Genomic DNA, 26429 nt, shown 5'->3' with positions numbered 1-26429 from the left:
GCTGGGTTTGGTCTCCATATATATATACATACTTTATGTTTGCGTGACCAAAATTTGCGTGGCAACGTTCTGAAACACGTTTGCGCTCCGTAGAATCTGCATGATCAATTTGATATTTTTGGTTGCTTTACTTTCCGAGATCTTCTCATTCATACGGCCGGACGGAAATGGTCGGATTAACGAAGCTAGGGATCCTGATCAAGAATATGTTTTTTATAGGATAGGAAACGCTTTTTTCAACTTGCTACATACTGTTCCTGCAGCTTCCTGCAGGTGGCATTCTTGAATCTTGATTCGTGACCTCGACGAGCTTACTACAGAAGACGAACTGAGGAGTGCTATGGTAGACACGGTGTCAATTAAGAGCCTCCGGGTAAGTATCACTTCCAGCAGATCTGGCGGACCCGCTAGTCAAGCGTGGCAAGCTGAGGGTAGGATAGTCACAAGGTTTGCCGCAGAACTGGATCCTCGCAAAAGGTGCTTTATATGCTTGGAGGAAGTCCACATGTCGGGTCATTGTAGAAACGCCGTTGACAGAAGCCAGAGCTGCTTCAGATGCGGGACCGCTGGACACAAGGCCGCAGAGTGCCCTAAAGGCTAAGTGCTTTATTTTCGGAGGCAGAGGGAGCCTAGCGACCAGAAACCAAGCGGTCACCAGTAAGTGCCCATTGGCGGACAGAGGAGCACCAAAGACATCATCATTGTGCGCCATTGTGGTAGTTGAACATCCCCCAGCCTGACGATAAGCGAATTCAATCGGGCAGTAGACAGTCTAGAGTCAGAGGTAGGACGGTGCTCGAGGCATTCGAGACGCTGGACCTGGCTCTATTAAACTAAGGGAACCAGCACAAGTTCCGGATGGCCGGAATGGGCTCGTTTGACGACCTCAACAAGGATAAGCGAGGAATACACTGGTAGTGACCACTTGGCCATCATCTGTAATTTGGGACGCGCAGGCAGGCCTCAAACCGACCCAGCATCCCAAGTCAGGAAGAAGTACAAAGCGGACACCCTAAGCACGCGGATATTCCGAGAGCAATTTTTACCTTTGGTAAGTGGAAGAGTCGCAGAGCTGAGTAGAAGACGGCGCGTGATGGCGGCATGCAAACTAGGAGAATCCATAGCCAGCTTAGGGTCTACAGGTGGAATCAGGAGATGAAGACAGCTCGTTGTGAATACCTCCAAACGTCGCTATCAACGCTCCGAAGGTCCGGAGTCATTCGGCGAACGCCAAGCTGAATACAGAGTATGCAGGACAGCACTTATGCGATGCAGCTTTCAGACACCCATGGGGGCAGAAACCCTTGCCTCAGATGGACACAACAAAAGCGAGGAAATCCAGGAGTTGGCGAAGCTACTGAAGGATGGCATTTGAATTATACGCAGATACTTCTCGGCCGGGTCCTACTGGCAAACCGTCTGAAAGAGTCTTCAGGCACCAAGTCACCGGGAGAGTTCGGCAAGGATCGCATCTTGGATCTGTACTGCGGAACGCCATGTACGACGGAATACTTTGCCTTCCACTGGTTAGTAGGAGCGAGATTGTAGGCTTCGCGGACGACGTGGCATTACTGGTTGTCGACAAGCAAGTCGGCCAGGCAGATGAAATGTGTAACCGCAACATCAGGGCTATCGAACAATGGCTCAGCACAACTGAGAAGACGGCAATCGAAATCGGCAGTACCTCTGTGATCTCTACTCGGGCTATAAAGTATCTGGTTTTTATGATTGACATAACGCTTTCGTTCCGAGAGCACCCATGCGAGCAGCGGCAGCTATCCGCTATAATCAGCGGGCGACTGCTGTAGGCCGCCCCGGTGTGGGCAATAACTGTCGACGCTAACTTATGAAGTAAGCCATAACACTCGTAACACACGTTCATAAGGTCAGTTAATGTCAAGGAAAATAGCTGAGAAGTTAAGACTCCGAACAAATGCAGATTGTAACTGCAGATGAAGAGCCTGTCTGTATAACGGAGAGTTCTGAGAAACGGAGTCTGTAGGGAAATAGTTTGAAAAAATTGGATCTGTAGAGAGAAAGTTTAGAGACACGAAGCATAGAATACAACTGGAGAACAAGGCTATGAAGGAACTGATCTTGAACTGAACTGACGGCACGAATTAGAGCAAGACAACATTGGATCTTAGATCATCAACGTTAAGATAAGGAGCAGAACCATGCTGGACTTTGGACCAGACTAGCGGTAAAATCGTGGACTTTGGATCTGGAGACTGGAAACATCAAGGAATAGCGGTGAAGGGAAGCCTTTATATGCAGGGTCGAGGGTGTCCCGTAGTCGAGGAGAACGAGAATACGAATAAGCACCGCGAAGCAACGCAAGAATCAAGGAAACTACAGTCGTGAAAGTCAACCAGGACCAAGATAGCTAAGTCGAAACATTCGGTACTAAGCAAGTCACCGGATTGAGTCAAGTGTTGCTGAGGTTGGCTCGGCGAGTCCGTTAGTGTGCGAACAGGCGAGCCCAATCCTAGCAAGGATACGAGTGCGTGGCTGCCCACACTTTGGAACAATTTTAAATATTTTCTCATTTTATTCCACAATATCTATCGGTATCCCAGATACACATGGGCCCAAGGCTGCGATCAAAAAGTTAAGATTTTAGTAAAAGAAATTGGTCAGTTGGGAGTTTCCTACTGTACTTTTACATCCTACTTATAAAGTAAGCCATCACGATTATAAGCTCTTTTACATAAAAAAAAAATAGCATATTTTTATTGATTATTTTAAAAGTCTTTAATTAATTAAGCAAGTAGTTCTCATTCAGAATATTCAAAAGACTTTGGGTAGCAAGCTGGTCGCTTAATATGCCCGCGTAACAATTACAATTACAATACAATTTTTTATTAATCAAAAACTTAAGCGAACGTCGGAGACAAATTCACGTCTTACACAATTTAAGTATGAATAAAATCTAAATCTAATTTGCAAAGCAAACGCTTAGCTAATCTTGGCTGAGCTTATTTACTTCTTCATATTGAGCGTACATAGGCTCTCATTTATGTTTACGTTAATTAGGCGCTCTCTTGAGTGGATTGCGCATGGATATAGATCAGCCGAGTTTTAGCTACGTGGAAAGTTTTGACCCTTAAAGCTGTGTGAGCAGTTTTCACCCTTCTAGTGGGAGTCGCGAATGAAGCTGTGGATGTTTATGTCTGTTGGATTGGGTGCCCTCTTGAGTGGATCCCTCATGGGTACTGATCAGCCGAGAACTTGATCTGCGTAAGCGGTTTTGACCCTTTGGTGGGAATAACGGATTCGGCAGCAGATATTAATGTTTACATTAGGGTAGGCTGGATTTGTTATTGTCACCAGAATTGGGGTTCTTATGGGATACTTGAATTTATGACTTAAATCCTAAGGCATTCTATGATTTGGTGTATGGCTGTTGCAATGTGGTAAAGTATGTCCGTGTGTGTGTGTAAGTATATGTAGTCAAGTGTTATACTATGGCCCATATGCTACTATATAGTTATATTATAATCCTATATATACAATATATACTGCCGCTTGGATAGCCGTTAGCTGTGCATGCGCTGTGTTCGTATTGAAGCTTTTTGCCTTTGATAATGCAAGCAGGGCAAAGAGAGTGGACTTTTTTAAAGCGTAAAACAACTGCATTATACGCAAGGGTTCACAGGTTGCAAACAACGTTGTCAAGTGATACGCTGAGCGGCTGCGATGAGTCGATGCTGCTTGTGAGGCTGGAACAAATCGACGAGCTTCGGGAAGCTTTCAATACGCTGCACACCCAGCTTGAGGAACTGGAGCTTGACTAAATTAGCAGCATGTTATGTGAAAACTACGAGCGGAAATAGTTCAGCGTAATGCCAATTTTGCTGCGAATTTCACGTTTGCCGATAGTGTCACGCCAATAAGTGCAGTTATCCACAGCATCAGCCGCGAAATAGGTCGCCTGCATTGCCGCCATTGCCGCTTCCAACTTTCAGCGGAGGTTATGCGACCTGAACAGACTTTAACTCGATGTTTATGAGTATTATAGATTCCACGACTCAGGCCAAATGGGAAGAACGTCTAGATGATCCGGAATTCGTTAATTTGATTCTGTCGTTGGAATCGATGAAATTTCAAAAGAAATCGAAAATATTCTGGAGCAGAACTTTAGAAAATTGGAAGCCGTGGATACGCTATGGCAACTTACACGCCAGGCGTCCAGGTGGGAAAAAATAGACACGATAACAGATCCTCATTTATAGCTATTGCCCAAACTACTATTGGCTGCTTGCTTTGTAATGATGTAGGTCATGCAATTAACTGTTGTTCCCTGTTCCGGGAGTTAACGCCATCTTACCAACTTAAAAAGGGGAAAAGGCTTCCTCTGTGTATGAATTTCCTTAAAGGAGCGCATCAACTACGCCATTGCAATTCAAGCCACTGCCGCACTTGTGGATCTAAGCATCACACTTTGATGCATTTTGAAAACACAATCTTTTCTTCCGAGCAGACGCCATTGATTCATTCACGGTTAAGTCTTATCACGGATGTCACTGCATTCATTACCCAGCCTGTGGATCTGTTATAAGAAACTGCATCTGGAGCTAATCAAGGACCTCTCAAGAGTAGACTTTTCCACGGTCTCAAGCGCTTTCTATGCACCAGGCGGAAGCCTAAATAAATTTGGTCAGACGACACCACTACGTCACAATACCACGCTACTGGAACTAAAGCGGCTGTTAAGCAATGATCACCAGAAGTCGGTGCATGATTTTTGTCTATCTGAAACTATCGATGGGCATTTTATCCCTCCACGTTCGCCCAATTTTGGTGGGCTTTGGAAGGCGGTGAAACCGGCCAAGCACCATTTTTATCGTGCTGTGGGTCCTTCAGTCCTTGCATTCCATATGCATATAAGTTATCCAACCCATAAACATAGCACCCTTCCACAGTTTATAAACAAATTTCAATTCTCAATCTCGTCGGCATTTCATTTGTCTTTGTTTTTGTCATTGCCTATGCCAGCGCTTAGCTACCCGCTAAAATAAATAACCCAAACTTAACGTAAACACAGCTTCCGCTTGGAGGCCAAACCACGGCCAACTTATTGCGCTTCAATCAAAAACTGCATCGATCAGCATAATTGTATTTCACAATGCAGTGGAATAATTTCAGCATAAAGCTTTTATCGAAAGTTCAGAAAGTTTCAAAGAAACTCTTCTGGCCGAGGTTGATTGGATTAGGATTCAGAATTTGAAGATCAGTCTGATTCGGGAGGATTAAAAGAACGGTTTATAAATGTATAAATAGATAAGAATAAGTGTCTTGTAATAAAGTGATAAGTTTAAAAGTTTAACACCAATAAAAATATTAAAAAATAAAAAATAATTTTTTTTTAAATAATTTATACCGCAAAAAGTTAATTGGCGCCCAACGTGGGGCGGCGTACTTAAAAGTTCTAAATAAATATTAACGAAAATAAGTTAAATACAAAACGGAACTCGAGCCGCCAACAACTCATATTTTTAGTGGAAAAATTAAAACATCCACAACAATCCAACGACACCTAACTACTGTGACAGTGATCGTGAATAAACTTAATTGGAAATCAATAAATGCAATAATCCAATTAAGAATTTAATATAAAAGTTGGACTGAATACTTAATACTAATTACGAGAACACAATAATTAAAAATCAGAACTCAACTACAAACACAATTAAAACAAAAAAACAAACGTAAAAATCAACACCAAGAAGGAAGGAAGAGCTGAAGGCAAACCACCGCCACAGCTAGATAAAAAAATTGAAGGAAGACCCCAATAAATAATAATCAAGACGACCCAATTGAAGGAAGACTCCAAAATAATTAAGACAAACCTATTGAAGGAAGACCCCAACAGAAGATCAGGACAACTACATTGAAGGAAGAACTCCCACGGAAAGTATCGTGAGCACATAAAAAATAACACTAAGTCTTTAAATAGAATCTAAAAATTAAGATCAAGATACCGAGAGTACTACAAGCTTTAAAATTAAACATTACAATGTCAATTTTAAAACAATCTGGAAGGTTTGATAAAAAGTTTTGAAAATTTAAAATTAACAATGGCAACCGGAGGTTCAACCCTACCAACCCTTTCTGCGGGCGGGATATCCAGCGCCAGTAATCTGACAATGGAATTAATAAATAGATTAATAAATGTACAGTTGACTGAAGTGACCAGAAAAATTGAAGGGATAGAAGGGCAGTTAACCGCTAACAGAAATGAAGTGGAAGACTATAAGATCCAAACAATTGAACGAACCATAAAATGCGAAACTACATGAGAGGTAATTAAATCCTTACCTAAGTTCACAGGTTAAATAACCCAATATGTAGGCTGGAGAGAAGCGGCAGAAACCGCAATGAGTTTATGTAAAATTGAAAGTGAACAATATTTTATCGCTTTAACAATCCTACGTAATAAAATCATGGGAGCAGCACACAATGCTCTAACCAACCATGGTACCGTTTTAAACTTTCAAGCAATTCTTTCAAGATTGGATTTTATTTATAGCGATAAAAGACCAATCCATATACTAGAATCAGAATTAAGCATCCTTAGACGTCCTTAGGGACGTATGACCATTACAGAATTTCACAACGAAGTAAACAAGAAAATGACTTTACTCATAAATAAAACTAAAATGACTTATGGGAAGGACAGCGTTATAACCAAGGAAACAAATAAAACAATTAGAAGCAATGCTCTTAGAATTTTTATTTCTAGATTAAACGGTTCAATTTCAGAATCGCCAAATGCTTTGGCAAGGTGTCAGGAACTAGAGTCTAACAACTTTAGAGCTCAATTTGCAAATAGGTATAATGGATTTAGGAATGAAAATAAAAATCAAGGAAACAACCTTAGATTTGCCTCTAGACAGAATAATATTACGCCAAATAGAATAAATAATAATTGGCCGCAAAACGAGAACTTGGGAACGAACAACAATTGGAACTTTAACAATAATTCCAAAGTTCAACCACCACCAGAACCTATGGAAGTAGACAACTCCATAAGAGTTCAAAATCGTCCGTATAAAAATTATAACCGTCCTAGGAATAATAACAGCCAGTGGAATTATAATAACAACCGACACAATTTTAATAATAATTTCCAAGGAAATAATTATAACCAAACCCAGCGCAAAAACCCATCACAAACGCACGACAGGTAAATCAGTCCGACGCACACCCCCCGATAAAACGGGAATCAACGGGAACAGTCAACCAGCCAACTCAAAAAACAATGAGAGTAAATAATATCAACAAGGGCCATTTTTTAGATCAGCACCCTACAGAGAAATGCCTCATATAACAAGGGTAGACAGAAAAAGTAAAAGACAACTTAAAATATTAATAGATACAGGAGCCACCGCGTGCTATATAAAAAAGGGTATTTACGACAATAAAAGAGCATTATCAATACACAAAAGAGTATCTACAGTTCATGGATATTCAATCATAAAATATTATCATTTGATAAATATATTTGGGGAACACCATTTATTTTATGAAATTGAGGGTTTAGAATCTGATCTATTAGTTGGATTCAATCTGTTAAGAAAGATTGGAGCTGAATTAGATATTGAGAAAGGAATCATGGAGTATAAGGGAAATAAAGAGAAACTCGAATATTTTGAGGAGGAAACAAACGATTTATGTTTAATTGAGGAAAAAAATATTCTTCCATTGAAAGAATATTTTATCAAAAAATACTTTGATGAGCAAAAGGTATTTGAAACCGAAACGGTTATTGCTGAAGGCAGTTTATATAGTTCGGGATCTGAAAATCCTGAGCACGCCGACGTTGAATTATCCGTCATTAATAAAACCAATAGTTCGGGATCTGAAAATCCTGAGCACGCCAGCGTAGATTTATCCGCTAATAAACAATATATCAGTTTGGGATTGAAAAATCCTGAACAAGCCGACGATGTTAATTCCGTCATTTTTAAATCAAATAGTTTAGGATCCAAAAATCCTGAGCACGCCGTCGTTGAGTTATCTGACAAAGAAATAATTCATAACCTAAATATAACTTCAAATCAAATAAAAGATCTTGCAAATAAAGTTATGAATAAAATTGAAAAGGAGCATTCTAAAATAAATATGCAAATTCCTTTTCGTACCGATATTCGAGGAGAAATAAATACTGACAATGACAGGGCAATTTATGGCAAACAATATCCTTATGCTATGTCGGTCTCAGATTTCCTTAATAATGAAATCGATATAATGCTAAAAGAACAAATTATAAGACCAAATAGAAGCCCTTACAATTCACCAGTCTTAGTAGTGTCCAAAAAAGGTCAAAACGAAGATGGGTCTCCAAAACATCGACTAGTTATTGACTATAAAAAATTAAACGAAAGCACAATACCTGACAGATACCCGATGCAAGATCCGTCTGTAATATTATCTATTATGAAGTATCCGATTCCAAAAAACATTAGAGAGCTTCCAAGTTTTTTGGACCTCACTGGATATTACCGAAAATTTGTCCGAAATTATGCAAAAATTGCCAAACCTCTAACCAAATACTTAGGAGGAAAAAATGGAAAAATTTCTAGGAGAATGTCTACAAAAATTACAATACAGTTAGATGACCCAGCTGTTAAAGCTTTTAACGAACTTAAAGATAATTTAATAGCACGAGTGGAATTAGTTCAACCTGATTATAACGAAAAATTCACTTTAACGACAGACGCATCAGATATAGCTATCGGAACAGTTTTATCACAGGATAATAAACCAATTACCTTCATATCCAAAACATTAAATAAAACCGAACAACTTTATGCCACAAATAAAAAAGAATTGTTGACAATAGTTTGGGCTCTTAAAAATCTCAGGAATTACTTATATGGTGTTGTTGGTATAGAAATACAAACAGACCACCAATCTTTATCATTCACAATCTCAGATAAAAACCCGAACGTGGAAATGAAAAGATGGTACTCTTTCATAGAAAGTTTCACCCCGAAAATAATATATAAACCCGGAACAACTAATGTCGTAGCCGACGCATTATCTCGAATAAAAATAAATAATATCATATAATATAGAACAATCAAGCTCAGATCGAAATACTCATCATTCTGCCGAAAGTAGTTTTGAAAATGTAATACAAGAGACCCGAAAACCGTTAAATCAGTTTCAACAACAACTGTTATTAACAAAAGGGAGGTATACAATACATGAGTCATTGAACGTTTTGGATAAGACACGACATATAATTGAATATGACACGCCAGAAAACTTAATAGAAATATTAAGGAAGTATCTAAAACCAAACATAACGGTAGGAATTCATTGCACTTTAGAAGATCTTTATCATATTCAATTACCATTAACAAATAACTTTACCAACAAGTTTCTTTATACTAAAATATTTCTACAATACGTGGAAAATAATGAATATAAAGCTATTATAATAGAAGAGACACATAGTCGAGCTCATAGAGGTTTAGATGAAAATTACAAGCAAATCAATAGATTATATTATGGGCCAAATTTATTTATCAAATTAAAAGAATATGTCGTGGCGAAAATAATGAGTATGCGTGTAGTCGCTGTTTACTTCTTTTCCATGTTCCCTTTGCTATTATGCGTGTTCCTATTTATTGTCAATGTGTGAGGATGAATAGATGAATTATCTATGAACGGGATTTTGCAAAAACGAGAGCGATAGAGCTGTTGCTGAACGTGGCCACTTGCGCTGCTTGGTTAGAAAGGGAAAACTATATAATGAAAAGGGAATGCCAAAAATTGAGAAGAGACAAAGCAGGCTGCACGAAACTGGAGTGAGGGCATTAATCGTGGAGAAGCCAAAGCAGACGCAAGTGGACTCGTTGACTGCGTTGACTGCATAAAATTATATAAAAAAAAAGAGATTTGAGCGACGCTGATATGGACGGACGGACGGCAGCGAGGCCTCTGATATTCTTAACCCGACAAATACATAAAAAATTGTACAATTTGCAACGAAAATAAATACAACAGGCATCCTATTAAAATTCCTATTGGGGAAGCCCCTATTCCAACTAAAGACATACACATCGACATTTATTACGCGCAAAGTCTTATTTTCTTAACTGGTATTGACGCGTATTCAAAATTCCTGGTTGTAAAAGAAATACAAAACAAACTAATCATCGAGAATAAAGTAATGGAACTACTCCAACAATTTCCCCACGCCAAAGTAATTATGACTGATAATTAACCAAGCTTTACCTCTGTCCAATTTAAATCCTTTGCACAAAGATGTGATTTAACTCTACATTTCGCAGACCCCAGACACAGTACCTCGAACGGACAAGAAGAAAGGGCACATTCAACATTAACAGAATTAGCTCGTTGTATAAAGGAAGAATTTAATCTTACTGACTATTCTGAAATAATTATTAGAGCCGCTAAAGAATTCAATCAGAGCATTCATTCTACAACAAACCAAAAACCTTTTGATATTCTTTATAATAAAATTAATCACGAAAACATTTCAAGAATTCTAAAGAATACACAAGAAAAAATGTTAGTAAGACACAATGAAGGTCGCAAAGAAAAAGAATGTCATGTAGGTCAAGTTTTTTATGAAAAGAAACACGGAGAAAGAAATAAGCTAAAAACTAGATAGAAAAAACAGGTTGTTAAGGAAAACTTACCTAACAAAGTTATAATCAATAATAGAAACAGATCTATTCACAAATACAACATTAAGTTTTAACAAATACCATATTTTTTTTATTTTATTAAATTACAGAAAATGCATTTCTTATTACTTCTAATACCATTCGTAATGATAACCACTTCAGAAATAATTGATTACTCCAATCACGAATTCTTCCTGTTCAAGGACAAAAAGGATGTCCTTACCTATGAATCATATGCCGACTTATTCCACGTAACTAACTTAAGTTTTTATAAAGAAATAATCAATCTAGAATCAGGATATGTTAGAAAGGATACAAATATTCGGACAAAATGGGAAAATACTTACGAAATACAGGTACTGGAATTAATTCTGTCACAATTGATACCAACTAGATCAAAAAGGGGAATAAATGAGTTAGGCACTATTTGGAAATGGTTAGCTGGAACTCCGGATCACGATGATTTCATTAAAATACAGAATAAAATAAATGATTTAATTGAAAACAATAACCAACAATTTATTATTAATTCCAAATTGTTTAAAAAATTAAAATCACTTTCCGATCACTTTAAAAACATTTTTATTGATCAAGAATTGCCGTTACGAAAACATCGTTTACGTTTATTAACATTCGACTTACAAAACCTAATTGATACTATCACACTAGCCAAAATTGATTTATTCAACACACAAATTTTAAATAATGAAGACATTAAAGAAATATTAGATCACGAACAACAACCTGTAATTATTGCAGACTTAATGGACATCTCCATATTCAAAATTGTATTGCAAAAAGAACTCTTAATTATTTATATAAAATACCCCGTTATAACAAACAGATGGGAAATTTACTATGCCAGATCCATTTCACATAATGATGGAAAATTACTAATAAGTAATCAGGTCGCAAAATGCGAAAATACCTTTTATGACATATCTAATTTTAAGAACGAACTTTTTAACAACTATTGTATTATAAGTAAAGATAAGACTTGTTTTACCCGTTTACTAAATGGAGAAAAATCAATTTGCACTAAAATTCTAGAAAAAAATAAGAATATAGATATCATTCAAGAAGGTGCCATTCTAATAAGTGGAAATAATATTGTGAACGATTCTCATTTAAACTGGTCATATTTAATAACATTTAAGAGCACAACTACAATAAATAATATTTCATACACCAACTCAGAAAACAAAATACTTGAGTACATTACTACCAACCATTTTAAAAACCTGGAAATATCAGAATATATAAAATCCAACAATTCAGAACATTCTCTTGAGAACATTAATATTTTAAACCCATTTATTGAAATTTACAATTGGAAAATTTCAATTTCACTTATATTACTAATTTTAATCATTTTGTACTTCATTACTATGTTAATATTAAAATTCAGAAATTATATATTTGTAACCAAACAAAAACGGCCACAACTAGAAAAACCAAATAATGAAGTAGAATTTTCAACAGAATTAAATGAGCGTTTAAACGAAATTAATAATGAAGCGGGACGCGTCATTTTAGAAGGGGGAGAGGTTTCCAAGCCATAAACATAGCACCCTTCCATAGTTTATAAACAAATTTCAATTCTCAATCTCGTCGGCATTTCCTTTGTCTTTGTTTTTGTCATTGCCTTTGCCAGCGCTTAGCTACCTGCTAAAATAAATAACCCAATAACCTCAATTATTGTTTTCCCCTTGCTCATTTATTTGCTTATTTATGTAAGCAAACATCTTTGTACACAGCGTTTGGAGAGACAAGGTCTCTTAATTTTGAGCTCAGCCGTCCACATATTCCGCCTGCATACAAACGGTTTCGGTGTCAAATAAAGTTCGATAAACCAAGAATATTATATAAACAATATCAGAATATTATCTGAACAGCTGGCACTGAGCTCCGGAAACAAACCACCCAACGCTTCTAAGTCACATTCCTGCAGCTGATTGTATGGCAACATTACGATCTTCGAAAGGGACAACAAACACTTAGTAAAGACACTCGGCTTGTACTGCAGCCTAGTAACGACGTCTATGGTTTCCAAATCAAGTTCATTATCAATCCTACCTATTCTTAAAGATCACTCTTATCCACAGTGTTCACACTATAAACTTGTGCGTACACTTAATGCGTTCAATTCGGGTGTTTGAATCTAACTGACTCGCTGCTGCGAAGGCTTCGCCTTTTATTCATTCATACATAGGTTCTTATCATCCGCCGCAGTCTGCGTTGGTAAATGCAGCTGAGTTTTATTCTTAAATCTATGTTTAAGGCCTATGACCGCGCTAATCACCTCCCGCGTGGTCATATCTCTTGACAATTCGGCAATAGGCCGCTGCAATCGTACTTATCTGTAGTTGCCACTTATGCTGTCCATTATGCTGTTTATTGAAAAAACACATATTTAGACACATAGTGGTACGTCTTTATGACCCATTGGGCTAAACCCCAATGCCCGTGATCGTCATATCAAAGATCCTCTTAAAAGACTTATGGAACTTCCGCGATCAGGAAACCGGAAACGGTTATCAAGCACATCGAACGCCTTCCTGATATCCAACAAATCCATGTCGCACGCTGGCTTGGATTCTATTTAAACAAAGTTGTCTCTCTCCAGTTACATATGCTTTCCTCCGTATATGCAACGTGCGCATAGCTTGGGACAACCCACACCAATTTACTAGGGTCGGGTCACCTCAACTGGACCTCTCACTGTACCTAAGGTGAAATTATCGGCAGCCGACCAAACTCACTACATGGATCCAGGAGCAACTGCACGTTCCAAATAAATACCGCCATGATCTTATTATACAGGATACATAAAGATCTTTGCAGTTGACGCCTTGTTCCTACCCAGGAGAATCCTGCCGATTGCGGAACACGTGGCTTAACCCCATCGCAGCAAAAGCTGTAGTGAAACGGGCCAAATTGGCTACACCAATCCGAAGACCAGTAGCCCCCGGACAAAACTACGCCTCCATGCCCGTCCAAAGTCGTAGAAGAACAAATAACTACATAGATCATAGTACACACTTGTTCCCCTTTCAATACGTTCATTTCTTTGTATAATGAACTTATATTCTGCACCGCTTATATCTACAGATATCTACAGAAGCGTCAGAATTTACCGCATTTGAAGACTAAAATCAGTAAGCTTTGCTCGCTGTCGCCATTCATAGATGACCAAGGGGTGATGAGGATTCCAGGGAGACTAGGATACGCACCTAACTACTGAACAACTTAATTCTATCATCATATCCAAGCTCTATCAGTTTACGAATCTGGTCATAAAAAACGATCACTTAAATACGCTGCAGTTTTGGATTGTCAACGACAAGCAAGCGGTGAAAAGAGCATTACGCCTATGTGTGCTCTGCTTTAAACATGGTCAAAATTAATAACTCCACATATTTTTTATGACACCAAAAATTTTTGGCGTGACACCGCCCCCTATTTTTTATTTAGTTTGTAACTCCGGAATGGATAAAGATATTTAATTTATTTTTTTGCATTCGGCTCATATCATTTATGATACCAAAAATTGTGCTCGTGGCACCGCCCCTTTTATTTATTTAACTTCATTTATAAGGGGATTTCTCTAATTTCGTATGGTTTTTCTAGTCAAGCAAAAAACTTAATTTCGTGATAGTGGTTGCATATTAAATTATTTTATAAATAAAAACCACAGAAATTTTTCCCTTGTAGCTGAAATTACTCTGCATTTTAAAAACGGACATTTTTACTGTACCCCATTTTTTATTAGTTTTGACTGACTAGTTTTTGACTACAAACCACACTGAATAAAACTCATTTTGCAGAATGAAAAAAAACGCTTTGGCTCAAAAGGTATTAAAATATTTGTATCAAGGAAAAAACTTATCGTTGCAGAGAAACCTTTTATTGTGCGTGCAACAGCTGTTTAGCGAGTAAAGCTATCCATTTAGAGCTGTTTTATTAACCGAATAGGACCGGTTCAACACATGTACAGCGACTGCGGTACTAATTTCATCCTATCCTTTAACTGCAGACAAGTATAACCTGCATGCGCTAACTCCTGCACACATTCCCATCGAGATTCAATGCTTGCCTTGCAAGCAAATACAAAAAAAAAAGTGTCGAGTTCCATTGCTATCCAGTTTTTAAACTGGAAATGCGAAAGCGAAATTTCATAATTTTTATGGAATATCGATAGATATTGGTGAATAAATGAGAACAAATTTCAAAATTGTTCAAAAGTGGAATATACTGATAAAACATTTTGGGTGTTTATAGGTGTAAGAAGGGGCGGGGCCAAAAAGTTTTTGGTATACCGATAGAACTTGGAAAGACAAACAATAAAACGAATAAAAATAAAAACTTTTTGGCAAATCGATAGAAATTTACAAGACTTATAAATAAATGAAAAATATCAAAACATTTTTCAAAATTGTGGGCGTGACAGTTTTGGGATTCTATTCCATTCTATTCTTCTGTTGACTCTATTCCATTCTATTTCTTTATGAATTATGTATTTACGTTACTCCTGTGTTTCTTAGTTCGAATATTTTACTTCAATTTAAATAAGAATTCATATTTACATCTCTTAACGCTATTATTATAATCTTCTATCTTTACAACTGCTGCAGCATCTTTATAAGCGGTCTTTGACTTTAACGAAAGGTTATGGACTATATGATTTTACTGTATACTTTCGTGATCTAGTTAATTTGCATTGCGAAAAAGAAAACTTGTAAAGTCTTAGCTCAGAGAAACGGGATCTGATCAGAGGCACATATCGGTTTCACAATTTTTTTTTTAGGGAAAACGGCAAATTAAACGGAATCCGCAAAAATCTACAATTAAGTCGCTCATCACTCGCTTTAGAACCAAACAAATAAACGGAACCCATTCGAAATCGCACACACTAAATCGTCGTTTAATTTCTCAGAAAGTAGCTAACAAAAAAGTTTATTATTTCAACATTTGGCGACCCAGCGTAATTTGTCCATAAACAATACATAGTGCAAATCACACAAAGCTTTTTATAGCTAAAAATGTAAAAATATCGCTGTTGTTTCTCTGAATTATTCCAAAAAGATTACATTCAGTGAATATAAGAAATTCCGCTGGTTACGCAAAATTGCAATATGTAAGGAGTTCGATTTGTTAGTACTCAGCAAAATAACGTAATCTGCTGTTTTTTTGTTGTTGCTGTTGCCATGGCTGCTGAAAATTTCGGAAACTTTACCGCTGACAAAAATGTCACCCTATTTTTGAGGCTCCTCCTCTGCTATTTTTAGTAGAGTGGAACGTTTAGCGGACTCCTATTCGTTTAACGAGTTCGTTCTTGGAGCTGAACCATGAGCTTCAGCTAACACTTAGAACTGGATTTTTTACGAAATTGATAATAATTGAATTGAGAATAAAATTGATAACAGTTTCGTGACACTTAAATCTTCGGTTCGGGGGGAGATTTCAAAGCGTGCCTTGCGTTTCTTACTACAAGTCTCAAACCTTCGACCTCTGCCTTCTGCATGAGTTTGGGCACTCAATATATTGTTTAGCCTTTAAAAGCTGATCCCAGCTAAGCATAACACTCTCTGTCACATGCGAGACGTAGTAAAGATATTGTGCGTCTAGCCACTGACAGCGAATAAGTGAATAACGGTTCAGGAACCTTTGTTTCTAGCCGGGGTCTTCTCGACTCAGGACCCCAGCTGCACATTATAACATCCCTATTCGCGCAAATCAGCTTCACCTCTAATACCCACAATCCGAACCGCGCACGAACAAACTGTGGTCCAATATAAATAAAAATTAATTATGTTATAATTTAGAACATTGATTACTTACCTGATGTGCTATATGGAATATTTATACATAATCCGTCTGTACCCCGAAATTTCCATTGATGAAAAGGGCATATAACACAGTCGTCAGCAACGCTTCCACCAATACCCAAGTTGGCTCCTAGGTGAGGGCAATAAGCATCCAGAATAAACACGATATCTTTCTTTGAACGAAAGATGACTAGATCTTCGCCCAAGCATGACACACAAGTTGCTTCCCCAGCTTTAAGCTGAGACGATTTGAGGATACCATACCAGCCATTTGGATAAGGGGGAGGTAGTTCGATGATTTTTTGAATTTTTAATTTTCTTAATCGGTTTATGGTATCTCGTTTATGATTGTAGCAAACGACATTTTCTGTTTTCCTTAAAAATGACCATTTTTCGTTGTCCAAATCCTAAAAATTTTAAAAAGACTAGTTATTTATCAATTCTAAAAATAAGTTTGGCATACACACTGAAAGTATTATTACGGAAAGTTTCTTTTTAAAAGTTTGGATCCATATATAATATCAAATCCTCTCCGGGTCTCCATCAATTTCATTAGCTTACAGCCATTAGAGCTCGGAAAAAAGGTATTGTAAGCTCAACGGAAAAGGCTTTCCTTTTTTGTAAACGAGAACAGATTGGATTGGACAACTTTAAATATATATTATTGGATAGACTTCGCTATACAGGCGGATAGATAAACGGATAAACGTACATGGCAAGTGATCCTGACCAAAAATATACTTATGAGGGTCGCCAGGACTTTCATCTATAATATCTCTTACAATTTGTTATAAGTATAATTTGCCCTCTAAAAAATTTAAAATTTTCCAAAGTGTGGGCGTGACCGGTTTGGCGGCTTTAGAGCGTTAAAGTGGCCATAGCAAAACGTTTTTCAACAAAACGATAGAAATTTACAAGACTAATGAAATAATGAAAATATACCCAAAAGTTTTTCAAATATTTGGGCGGGGCAGTTTTGGGCGATTTTAGGGCGAGAGAGGGGCCGTGGCAAAAAGTTTTTTTTTGCATATCGATAGACAGTTACAAGAGTAATAAACTGTGAAAAATTATTAAGACATTTTTCCAAAGTGTGGGCGTGGCGGTTGTGTGCGGCTTGTGGGGGTAAGAGTGGACGAGGCAATGGGCATGGGTCAACAAACTTGCCCTCCGTCTATGTCCGTTTACTGCTTTCTGTCGAGTATCGATTGTTGGGTAAAGGCTGAGCAGGTATTCAATTCGTCTGATAAATTAACTAAAGCTTCTTCGCTCTCCAGGGGACTTGGCGTATTTGTCGACGAAGTTGGGATAGATTATCAACGGATAATGCTATCTATGTTTTATTTGGTTATAAGACAGGGAAACTCTTATTGTTCACATACTGCTACAGTATGTCGAGTCTTATGTCTTACGTGAGCTACACTGTGCACTTTTATTTTCTTTTACACTTTAGTCGCGGTCTCACTTTGCGAAGAGGGCGATAAATTATGGTATAAAATATAATCAGGACACAGCGTTTATTGGCGGATACCGATGCGGCAAAATCGCGTGCGCAATCTATGTATGTATGGTATGTTCTATGTAGGTCACCTTTAGACTTGATTGTCAAAGGACTAGGACTTTCTTTTCGGTATCCTACCGGCTACCGCTATTTATACGATTTATTTGATGTTGAGTAAGCGAGTCATTCTAGAACAAATTATTAAAATTGTTCTTATGTTCTTATAAGTTTTGACAGCTTTTGTCCATTTAAGTCTGAAACAAACTTGCACTAATCTGAGTCATCCGTTTAGCCTTTACATTTTAGCTAAGAACTATATCGAAAATATTTAATAACAATAATAATATTGTTCGAGGTCAATTTATTAGGAAATGTAAGAAGCTTTATTTGACATATAGTATATGTATTACAACTTCATTATTCATCGACTACGGATTACGACTTACTTATCGATTACACTGAAGCGAAGTTCTTGTCAGGGGTTTCCAGACGTAATTTAAAAAGGGACATACAGCGTTGCCAGTAATTTTCAATTCTCAACAGTCTTTCTCAAAACTAAATTTACAAACTCAAACTAAAAATACACATGTTTAATGCAATCCCATCATAGTGACAAATTTAACATGTTTAACCTTTCACAAGTTTTTAGTTAGCACATCTGAAATCATACTTTCCGCTGGTACATACTCGATTTCAATTTTCTTATTCTTGCACAAATCTCTTATATGATGACACCTAATGTCTGTGTGCTTAATACGCGCATGAAATTTGGAGTTCTTTGCAAGGCTCAGTGTACTCTGGTTGTCGCTGTATGTCTTCACTGCCAGGACATCGCCGAAGGCAATTTCATCAACAAGTTTCATAATATACACCGCTTCTTTAGCTTTTGACGAAAGCACCACATATTCCGCCTTCGTAGTAGTCAGTGCCACGACCGATTGCTTCTTGGACTCCCAAATAAATGCAAGACTTTCGTTCTCTGCTATCTCCAGCCCAGACCGCCTGACCATTGCTTTGGTAGTACAACTTCAAATATCGCAATATTCGTTGGGCGTCTACTTCCACAAGGAGCATCCTTGTGCTGGTCGACATTCCCTTGTGCAAGCTTCGTTACGGAATGTAGGATATCTGGCCGGGTTGTCATCGCCAGATACATCAGTGAGCCAATCAATGACTGATACGTCTATAGGTTGACACGTTGGCAGCCTTCTTCATTACATTTTACCTGACAGCCTGAGAAGACTCTCAATTAACTGTTTGTGGCCAATATGGAGACTGCCAAGCTCAGCATCGCGCTCGATTTCCATACCCATGGAATGTTTTAGAACGCCGCCGCCTTCGAATGCACCAGATATAAGCTATTTGAATCAGCGAAGTTCGGCTTACCTATAAAGTGGAAGAAATTTCATTTCCTTGTAATCGAAATCCACTTCCTGGGACATGCAGTACAAGATGGAAAGGTTTGGCCTGGCAGAGGAAAAACAATGGCCGTTAAGCTGTTTGCAGTACCTAAGAATGTAAAAGCTGTTCAATCCTTTATCGGTCTAACGGGATTCTTCAGGAAGTTTATAACAGACTATGCCATCATTGCGCGACCTTTAACAAATCTATTAAAAAATGATGCTACTTTCAAATGGGAGTCTAAAGAATACGCAGCTATTGAAAATCTAAAGAGAGCATTGTGTGAAGAACCTGTTTCAAGGATTTGTTGTATAGGTGCATCAACGGAGCTGCACACAGATGCTCAAAGGACGGATTCGGTACCACATTGCTGCAGAAGGATGGCAGAATATGCTCCCCATATTTTATTGGAGCAAAAGGACGAGTCCAAGTGAATCAGGAAGGCACAGTTACATTTTGGATGTAAAGACCATTTCGCCATTATTTACTTGAAGTTCCATTCAAGCTGGTTAATGACAACATAGCGCTTACACAGACCATTAAGAAGAAAGACGATCCTCGAGAGGTAGCAGAATGGATTTTGTATATGGCACATTTCGACTTCAAGACAAAGCATCGTGCGGGTGAGAGAATGCGTCACATGGACTGTCTCAGCCGTTATGCCAACGAGATTTGTTTAGTATCGTCTGAGATATCTTGTCGGTTGAAGGCTGCCCAACAAAAAGATGAATATATTCAGGCCATACGCACGATATTGGAACAACGACCTTACAACGACTTTAAACTGAAGGGAGGAGTTTTGTTCAAGTTTGTCAAAGAAAATGATTTGCTTGTTGTACCTAAAATAACAGCCGACATGCCAGTAGGTATCACAAGGGGATCAACGCGCGATAATTGTGACACACTACTGGAAATGCAACTACACTCTCCACGCGAGGGCGGCTGGAAACAGGCTCTTAGTTAGTGCTGGCTAATCGTAGTTGGGCTGGAGCTGGTAGCTCTCTAAATTTCCACATCTCCGGGCCGGACTAAGGTGTCATTCGACCCGTGCCGAGAGTCTGCTAGGCTGGAAGCCCAGGAAACAACTAGCCCAGTCGCTAACGGAGAGTCCGGACAAAAAAAAAAAACCCATTACCGCAACTTGGTCAGCCTGGGGCCCGGGATGACACTAACCGTAAGGGGCTGAGGGGGCCAGAACGAAGTGGTATCTTCGTTACATTCAGTAGGGCAAATCACCCGCAGGAGCTTTGTCTCTGGCCAAGACACCGCAGCCGCTAGAACAAAGGCCCAACTCTGCTTCGAAGCGGGCAAGCTCAACCTGACGCCTCCGACGGAAACGCCTAAGAGGCAGAAGGTGGAGAAGAGCAGGCCACTGACTGCTTCTTTCGATGGCCCAAGTACCTCAAGGGCTGCAAAGGCAACTGTGGATCATGGAATTGATCAAAAAACAGAATGACTTGTACACTGAGAACTGGCGTCTCATATCATGGAAGAATGAGGGTGGTGGCTCGCTCCTCAGCCTTGGCATTGATGACAACTCATGTGCCAAGAATATTTCTAGCGACCACAAGCTGAGCTTCAGGTTTGGAGACATCTCAGCTTATGGTCTAAAGGAGGCCAAGGCGATCAAAGCCGGCACAAGACCGGTCTAGACTCCTCGAAATCTACCAGTCTAAGCGGAGAAGGAGAAGCCCCGTTTTAATATACCCGAATACACTATATACAGAAATGACAGGAAGGAAAGTAGGGGAGGCGGCGTTGCCATTGCAGTTAGTAACACATTGATACATGAACAAATACCCTGCATTAAAAGTCATGTTATTGAAAATGTAGGTATACAAATCAACACTGACTCTAATTCCAGTCTAAAAATTTACTCTATTTACTTTGCTGGAAATACTTCAAAATGTATTCCTAGTTCATGTGATTTATCTTGGGACCATAATCATTTAAAAAGTTTGTATAGATCTGATCTCCTTAAGATCTCACAAATAAATGGAAATTTTCTAATTTGCGGGGACTTCAACTCGCGCCACAGAGCATGGAAGTGTACCCGAGCCAATGGTTGGGGCAAAATTCTCAATGAACTTTCAGATCTGGGAAAATTCAGTATTTTGTACCCTACGCAACCCACATATATTCCGCATAACCATAAAGCAAAAGCATCAACATTGGACCTATGCCTCACTAATATCCCTAACCAGCTGGCTAATCCAGCAGTAATGCAAGAGCTTTCCTCTGATCACCTACCAGTGGTTATTAAATACTCTACAAATTTTATGCGCAATGTAAAAACATATCCGATTTTGGGAAGGGCAAATTGGGCGCTTTTTAAGAGAATTATAAATGAAAGGCTGATGGTTGAAGAGGTGGTTGTCAACTGCTCACAGATATCGACTTTGGATATTGATAATTTAATCGGCTCTTTCACTAGAGTAATCAATTATGCCTTTCTTAAAGCAGTCCCTCATAAACCTATACATCACTCCAAGCTTACACTCCCTGTACATATAACTGAATTATTTAAAACAAGAAATATTATCCAAAGACAATGGTTTAGGTCACGTCATCCATTATTAAAATCAAGATGTGATCATTTAAATTACATCATACGAAAAGAGCTTTTCATATATAATAATGCAAAATGGAACAATAAACTTCAAAAGCTGGATAAATGCAGCAAACCCTTTTGGAATATAACCAAAGCAATTAAAAAAAGAAAACAAATTGTTCCGTGTCTAAGTAAAGCTGATGAAATATACGCTTCTGGAAAAGAAAAAGCGAATATTCTTGCTGATGTCTTTCAACTGAAGCATAATCTGACACATTCATATTCAAACCAAAATACAATTGACCAAGTCAAAATATCTTTACAATCTATAGCTGAAACCCCAAACAACATCGCAGAAATTTGTAGAGTCACTTATCCAGAGGTTTTTTCAATTGTAAAAGCTCTCCATACTAGAAAATCTCCTGGAATTGATGGAATACCTAATATATCCTTGAAAAACCTTCCTACAAGCGCCATTAATCATATTGTTAACATTGCCAATCACTGTCTTCAGGCAGGCTATTTCCCACGGGATTGGAAGATAGCAAAAATAGTTCCAATTCTCAAACCAGGAAAACCTCCTGATAACCCTGAAAGCTACCGACCAATAAGCCTATTAAGCGGATTGTCCAAGATTCTGGAAAAATTAATTAAATTGAGATTGGTGAAATTTTTGGACATACACAACACACTACCAACGGTACAGTATGGTTTTAGAAATGGTCTAAATACCATACTGCCGACCTTAAAACTAAGAAATTATATTAAAGAAAGTATCCAATCCAAACAATCTGTAGGGCTGGTTACACTTGATATTGAGGCTGCATTTGATACTGTATGGCATGACGGACTGCTGCACAAACTAAAGATGATTGGAACTCCCATATACCTCATTAAAATAGTTCAAAATTTTTTGACACATCGATACTTTAGCGTTAATTTGAACAGTAGTCAATCTGCTAGACGAATTTTAAATGCAGGTGTGCCACAGGGTTCTGTCTTAGGGCCTACATTGTTTAATATTTTTACACACGATATTCCACAAGCTACAAACTGTGTACTTTCACTGTTTGCTGACGACGCCGCTGTCTACAGTGCTGGTTTCTCGTACAGCGAGATAAATCAATCCATGCAGAGTTACTTAAATGAATTAGACATATATTACAAAAAATGGAAAATTAAAATTAACCCTAATAAAACGAATGCTATATTTTTTACAAAAAGAAGGAAACCTCGTTATCTTCCTGATAGACAGTTGCGAATACTAGACTCTCCAATACAATGGGTTGACAACATTCGATATTTGGGTATAATTTTTGATAAAAAACTAACATTTAAATACCACATCAACAACACAATTATGAAAGTTAATAAAATTATTTGCACACTGTACCCTCTAATAAATCGTAAATCTAAATTATCAATATCCAATAAGATCATAATTTTTAAAACAATTTTTAATCCAATATTAATGTATGGGTCACCTGTTTGGGGTAGATGTGCTCAAACTCATATCAAAAAACTTCAAATATGCCAAAACAAGCTGTTAAAATTAATAATGAACTTACCTTATTACACAAACACTAAGTATCTACATATAAAAGCAGGTGTACAAAAAGTTCAACAAAAAATACAATATTAACAATCTTTTGTTTCAAGTCTTAGTTTTTAAGTTAGTTGTAAGTCAATTAAGGTTTTTCTTCTCCCTTGTTTTCCTTAATAAATAATAAATATTGTTATACAAAAAACTAAAAACAGGTCAACTAGACATAATTAATAAATATTTCAGATGAAAGCCTTAGCTAAACACTGTAAATACCTAATTATACCATTAGCTTTAATGAAATGTACATATATATATAAGGGATAAAGCACAAATAAATTAATTAATTAAATTAATTACGACTTACTTATCGATTACACTGAAGCGAAGTTCTTGTCAGGGGTTTCCAGACGTAATTTAAAAAGGGACATACAGCGTTGCCAGTAATTTTCAATTCTCAACAGTCTTTCTCAAAACTAAATTTACAAACTCAAACTAAAAATACACATGTTTAATGCAATCCCATCATAGTGACAAATTTAACATGTTTAACCTTTCACAAGTTTTTAGTTAGCACATCTGAAATCATACTTTCCGCTGGTACATACTCGATTTCAATTTTCTTATTCTTGCACAAATCTCTTATATGATGACACCTAATGTCTGTGTGCTTAATACGCGCATGAAATTTGGAGTTCTTTGCAAGGCTCAGTGTACTCTGGTTGTCGCTGTATGTCTTCACTGCCAGGACATCGCCGAAGGCAATTTCATCAACAAGTTTCATAATATACACCGCTTCTTTAGCTTTTGACGAAAGCACCACATATTCCGCCTTCGTAGTAGTCAGTGCCACGACCGATTGCTTCTTGGACTCCCAAATAAATGCAAGACTTTCGTTCTCTGCTATCTCCAGCCCAGACCGCCTGACCATTGCTTTGGTAGTACAACTTCAAATATCGCAATATTCGTTGGGCGTCTACTTCCACAAGGAGCATCCTTGTGCTGGTCGACATTCCCTTGTGCAAGCTTCGTTACGGAATGTAGGATATCTGGCCGGGTTGTCATCGCCAGATACATCAGTGAGCCAATCAATGACTGATACGTCTATAGGTTGACACGTTGGCAGCCTTCTTCATTACATTTTACCTGACAGCCTGAGAAGACTCTCAATTAACTGTTTGTGGCCAATATGGAGACTGCCAAGCTCAGCATCGCGCTCGATTTCCATACCCATGGAATGTTTTAGAACGCCGCCGCCTTCGAATGCACCAGATATAAGCTATTTGAATCAGCGAAGTTCGGCTTACCTATAAAGTGGAAGAAATTTCATTTCCTTGTAATCGAAATCCACTTCCTGGGACATGCAGTACAAGATGGAAAGGTTTGGCCTGGCAGAGGAAAAACAATGGCCGTTAAGCTGTTTGCAGTACCTAAGAATGTAAAAGCTGTTCAATCCTTTATCGGTCTAACGGGATTCTTCAGGAAGTTTATAACAGACTATGCCATCATTGCGCGACCTTTAACAAATCTATTAAAAAATGATGCTACTTTCAAATGGGAGTCTAAAGAATACGCAGCTATTGAAAATCTAAAGAGAGCATTGTGTGAAGAACCTGTTTCAAGGATTTGTTGTATAGGTGCATCAACGGAGCTGCACACAGATGCTCAAAGGACGGATTCGGTACCACATTGCTGCAGAAGGATGGCAGAATATGCTCCCCATATTTTATTGGAGCAAAAGGACGAGTCCAAGTGAATCAGGAAGGCACAGTTACATTTTGGATGTAAAGACCATTTCGCCATTATTTACTTGAAGTTCCATTCAAGCTGGTTAATGACAACATAGCGCTTACACAGACCATTAAGAAGAAAGACGATCCTCGAGAGGTAGCAGAATGGATTTTGTATATGGCACATTTCGACTTCAAGACAAAGCATCGTGCGGGTGAGAGAATGCGTCACATGGACTGTCTCAGCCGTTATGCCAACGAGATTTGTTTAGTATCGTCTGAGATATCTTGTCGGTTGAAGGCTGCCCAACAAAAAGATGAATATATTCAGGCCATACGCACGATATTGGAACAACGACCTTACAACGACTTTAAACTGAAGGGAGGAGTTTTGTTCAAGTTTGTCAAAGAAAATGATTTGCTTGTTGTACCTAAAATAACAGCCGACATGCCAGTAGGTATCACAAGGGGATCAACGCGCGATAATTGTGACACACTACTGGAAATGCAACTACACTCTCCACGCGAGGGCGGCTGGAAACAGGCTCTTAGTTAGTGCTGGCTAATCGTAGTTGGGCTGGAGCTGGTAGCTCTCTAAATTTCCACATCTCCGGGCCGGACTAAGGTGTCATTCGACCCGTGCCGAGAGTCTGCTAGGCTGGAAGCCCAGGAAACAACTAGCCCAGTCGCTAACGGAGAGTCCGGACAAAAAAAAAAAACCCATTACCGCAACTTGGTCAGCCTGGGGCCCGGGATGACACTAACCGTAAGGGGCTGAGGGGGCCAGAACGAAGTGGTATCTTCGTTACATTCAGTAGGGCAAATCACCCGCAGGAGCTTTGTCTCTGGCCAAGACACCGCAGCCGCTAGAACAAAGGCCCAACTCTGCTTCGAAGCGGGCAAGCTCAACCTGACGCCTCCGACGGAAACGCCTAAGAGGCAGAAGGTGGAGAAGAGCAGGCCACTGACTGCTTCTTTCGATGGCCCAAGTACCTCAAGGGCTGCAAAGGCAACTGTGGATCATGGAATTGATCAAAAAACAGAATGACTTGTACACTGAGAACTGGCGTCTCATATCATGGAAGAATGAGGGTGGTGGCTCGCTCCTCAGCCTTGGCATTGATGACAACTCATGTGCCAAGAATATTTCTAGCGACCACAAGCTGAGCTTCAGGTTTGGAGACATCTCAGCTTATGGTCTAAAGGAGGCC

At 38.5% G+C, this 26429-nt stretch overlaps 1 protein-coding gene across 1 annotated transcript in view; it reads right to left on the bottom strand.

Moving 5' to 3' along the window:
* The window catches only part of nvd (neverland), a 76790-nt gene that overhangs the window by 36425 nt on the left and 13936 nt on the right, over positions 1-26429 (bottom strand). The window contains exon 2 of the mRNA NM_001104200.3: positions 16509-16902. Within this exon, the coding sequence (NP_001097670.1) occupies positions 16509-16902 (394 nt within the window). The remainder of the gene's footprint in view (positions 1-16508; positions 16903-26429) is intronic.

Source organism: Drosophila melanogaster, chromosome 3L (assembly GCF_000001215.4).
Source record: "Drosophila melanogaster chromosome 3L".
Taxonomy (NCBI): domain Eukaryota; kingdom Metazoa; phylum Arthropoda; class Insecta; order Diptera; family Drosophilidae; genus Drosophila; species Drosophila melanogaster.
Note: the sequence above shows the minus strand (reverse complement) of the source record. Positions and strands in the feature narration are given on the sequence as shown.